Source organism: Felis catus, chromosome D3 (assembly GCF_018350175.1).
Source record: "Felis catus isolate Fca126 chromosome D3, F.catus_Fca126_mat1.0, whole genome shotgun sequence".
Lineage (NCBI taxonomy): Eukaryota > Metazoa > Chordata > Mammalia > Carnivora > Felidae > Felis > Felis catus.
This window is the reverse complement of record NC_058379.1, coordinates 19,256,715-19,259,796: the sequence shown is the minus strand read 5'-3', so window position 1 is coordinate 19,259,796 and position 3,082 is coordinate 19,256,715. Positions and strand designations below refer to the sequence as shown.

The 3,082-nt window shown below is 37.1% G+C and overlaps 1 protein-coding gene across 1 annotated transcript; it reads left to right on the top strand.

Annotated features, from left to right (window-relative positions):
* Positions 1 to 345: 345 nt before the first annotated feature.
* Positions 346 to 2,330, top strand: LOC101081501 (small integral membrane protein 15-like). The gene has a single exon (XM_011287766.4). The coding sequence runs from the start codon at positions 1,229 to 1,231 to the stop codon at positions 1,442 to 1,444; it is 216 nt and encodes a 71-aa protein (XP_011286068.3). The 5' UTR covers positions 346 to 1,228; the 3' UTR covers positions 1,445 to 2,330.
* The last annotated feature ends 752 nt before the right edge of the window (positions 2,331 to 3,082 follow it).

The window sequence follows — 3,082 nt, the reverse complement described above, 5'->3', positions numbered from 1 at the left end:
ACATTCTGCAATTAGTGACGATGGTTTCACAACATGGAGAATGTACTAAAAGCCACTGAATTGTATATTTTAAAATGGTGGGGCACCTGACTGGCTCAGTTGGTAGAGCATGCAACTCTTTATCTTGGGGTTGTGAGTTTGAGCCCCATGTTGGGTGTAGAGATTACTTAAAAATAAAATTTAAAAAAAAATGGTTAAAATGGTTAATTTTATTTTATGTGAATGTTACCTCAATAAAAAAAAAAAAAAAAAAAAAAAAAGAGGGATGCCTGGGTGGCTCAGTCCGTTAAGCATTCTGACTCTTGATTTTGGCTCATGTCATGATCTCATGGTTTGTGAGCTCAAGCCCCAGTCTCAGCCCAGAGCCTGCTGGGGATTCTCTCTCCCTCTCTCTCTACCCCTCCCCCATTCACGTGCATGTGCGCTCGATCTCAAAATAAATAAACTTAAAAAATAAGAGTTAAGCCAGTAGAGATTTATGATGAATTCATAAGTATTCTTTAAAAAAAGTCAGAAAAAGAGGAAGTGAGGAAAAGAGATGGGACAAATAGAAAATAAATAGCAAGATGATAGGCCATCAGTAATGGCCTACTGAGGGTTCCGAGCCCATGGTCCTGGCTGTGATGTAGGGGAGGCTGGTGGCAGCCACCACGGTGGTTTTGCCCTGTCCCCTGAAGAGGCAGCCATGGTGTGGGTGGACCAAGGTGTGGTGGAGGCTGGGGGGCAGGTGAACTTGGCCCCCGAGGCTGGTGGGGCCGGTAGGGAAGGATGAATGAGCAAGGGGAAAAACAAGGATGGAGGAGATGTGCTGATGGTGGTGAAATACCATTTGGAGCTGCGTACATTTGGAGATTAAGGCTGGTGGACCCTTTACAGAAGGAAGAAGATACAGAACTTAAACCTTGTCTCACAAGTGTATGGTAGAGCTAAAGAAGACAAACAAGCAAGGGTCATCTGAAATTGAAATCAGCTCACTAATCTCAAAGTTGGAGATCACTACTCAAGCACAAGACCTTTACAAAGATGGTTGGGGCACCTGGGTGTCTCAGTAGGTGAAACATCTGACTTTTGATTTCAGCTCAGGTCATGATCTCAAGGTTCATGGATTGGAAATCTAAGCATGGAAGCTGCTTGAGATTCTCTCTCCCTTTCTCCCTGCTCCTGTCCTGCTTGTGCACATTCTCTCTCTCTCTCTCTCTCAACATAAAGAAATAAACAAACAAAAACTATGAAGATGGTTGATATAAAGGCCTGGGCTGAGTATGTTGTGGATTGGGCTGCAAAGGACCCGTATGGCTTCCTTACAACAGTTATTTTGGCCGTTACACCATCGTTTCTAGTAAATGCCATAGTGTCCCGGAAATTGGTCAAGATGATTGAGGCCAGGGAAAAGGACCAAAAGAAGAAACAAAAATGTCGAGAAAATATTGCAAAAGCTAAATAACTGAATAAGCACTTAAGGAATGAACAGGCTGTACCACCAGAGGTAAATCATTTGGAAAATTATGCAGTTTTGGAAGGACCCACTAAGGTTTCTTTTCTGTTTTTCATGACAGTAATTTGTAGTAAAGTCTGAGGACATGGAAGAATCATGTTAGTTATGACTTCTACTGCAGCAACTTTTAGGCTTTGGTGTAGAAGTCTGTTGGTGGTTATTGTAAATTGGCATTTATTATGCTATAAATTCTTTATAACTGACTTAGTCATTTGCCATTTTGCAGTTTATGTACTGTAATGAAAGCATCCTGTGGAAAATGACCCTACATTATGAACTCTATTCAAATAATGGCTTAGAACAGGGTCCTGTTGTGGACGAAGGAAATTAAGAACTTAAAAATCAGAATTCTCCTGATGTAGAAAGTGTGCTTTGGCTTTTAAGCCTTTTAAGACACATAGTATATTAATTATTATATCCTTTATCATTATCGCTTATTTCTTGGAATAGAACCATTTCTGGCTTTTTCAAAGCCAAATATTAACCAATGACTATTTCTGTGTTCTGCATTTTTCTCATTTTAGCCTTAGAGATAATTATCAGATATTCTGCATTTCTTAAAATCTAATTTTATAAAGAATTCTCATATTGACTATGAAGAAAACCACCTACCAGATATAACCATGTTTGTACTTATGAACACTAACATTTTCTTAGAGATGTCTTGTTGAGTAGAATAACACTATGACTTAAACGCTTGCAGTAAAAATGCCAAACCTTGTGGTACCTTGGAACCAGTTTATTCTTTCTTGTGCTAAGTAGAAATGTGAAGTAGTTAAAATGTCTTATCAGATAATTTGCTGATTAAATAAATGCCACATTTGTGTTTTTTCTATTCTTTGTCTTACCTTATTTAGTAGTGATGTTCTATACTTTTTGATCCAATAGGTTCATGGTAAAAATTAAAATTTCAAATTTCTTGTATGGAAGTCTTAAGAAGTAATAAGTCATATTTCATAAGTGGTAAAGAAAGGTTTAACATTTGGAAAAACTTTGTTCATCATACTAGTAATTGGGTGAAAAAGGTAAATTACGTCAAAATGAGAATGTGTTAAAATTAGCAATAAAGAGCTAAAGAATATTTCCTTCAGGTAACTAGTATAACTGGAACTTTTACTATTACACATGGCTTTTATAAGTGCATAGTCTAAGAATTTTATTTGCTGTCAGTATATAATAGCTTATTCACATTTTCCTCACCTCTGATAATGAATTATAAGTTACAAAAAAATTGTCCAACAGCTTTAATTTAAAAATAAAACTAGATATTGAAATAAATTTGATACTTTTTCATAAAGAGAAAAAATAATGGCCTATCAATAACCACACTAACCATATCAATAATCACATTAAATGTAATTAGTAATCACATTTAGTAATCACATTAAATGTAAATGGTATAAACATTCCCATTTAAAAGCAGAGATTGTCAGATTTGATTTAAAATAGCAGTACCCAGGATGCCTGTGTGGTTCAGTTGGTTGAGCGTCTGGCTCTTGATTTCAGCTCAGGTCATGATTCCCAGGGTCATGGGATCAAGCCCTGGGTCAGACTCTGCACTGAGCATGCAGCCTGCTTAAGATTCTC

Excerpts from the sequence above, each read along its gene's own strand:
- LOC101081501 (XM_011287766.4), top strand. The coding sequence starts at position 1,229 with ATGAAGATGGTTGATATAAAGGCCTGGGCTGAGTATGTTGTGGATTGG.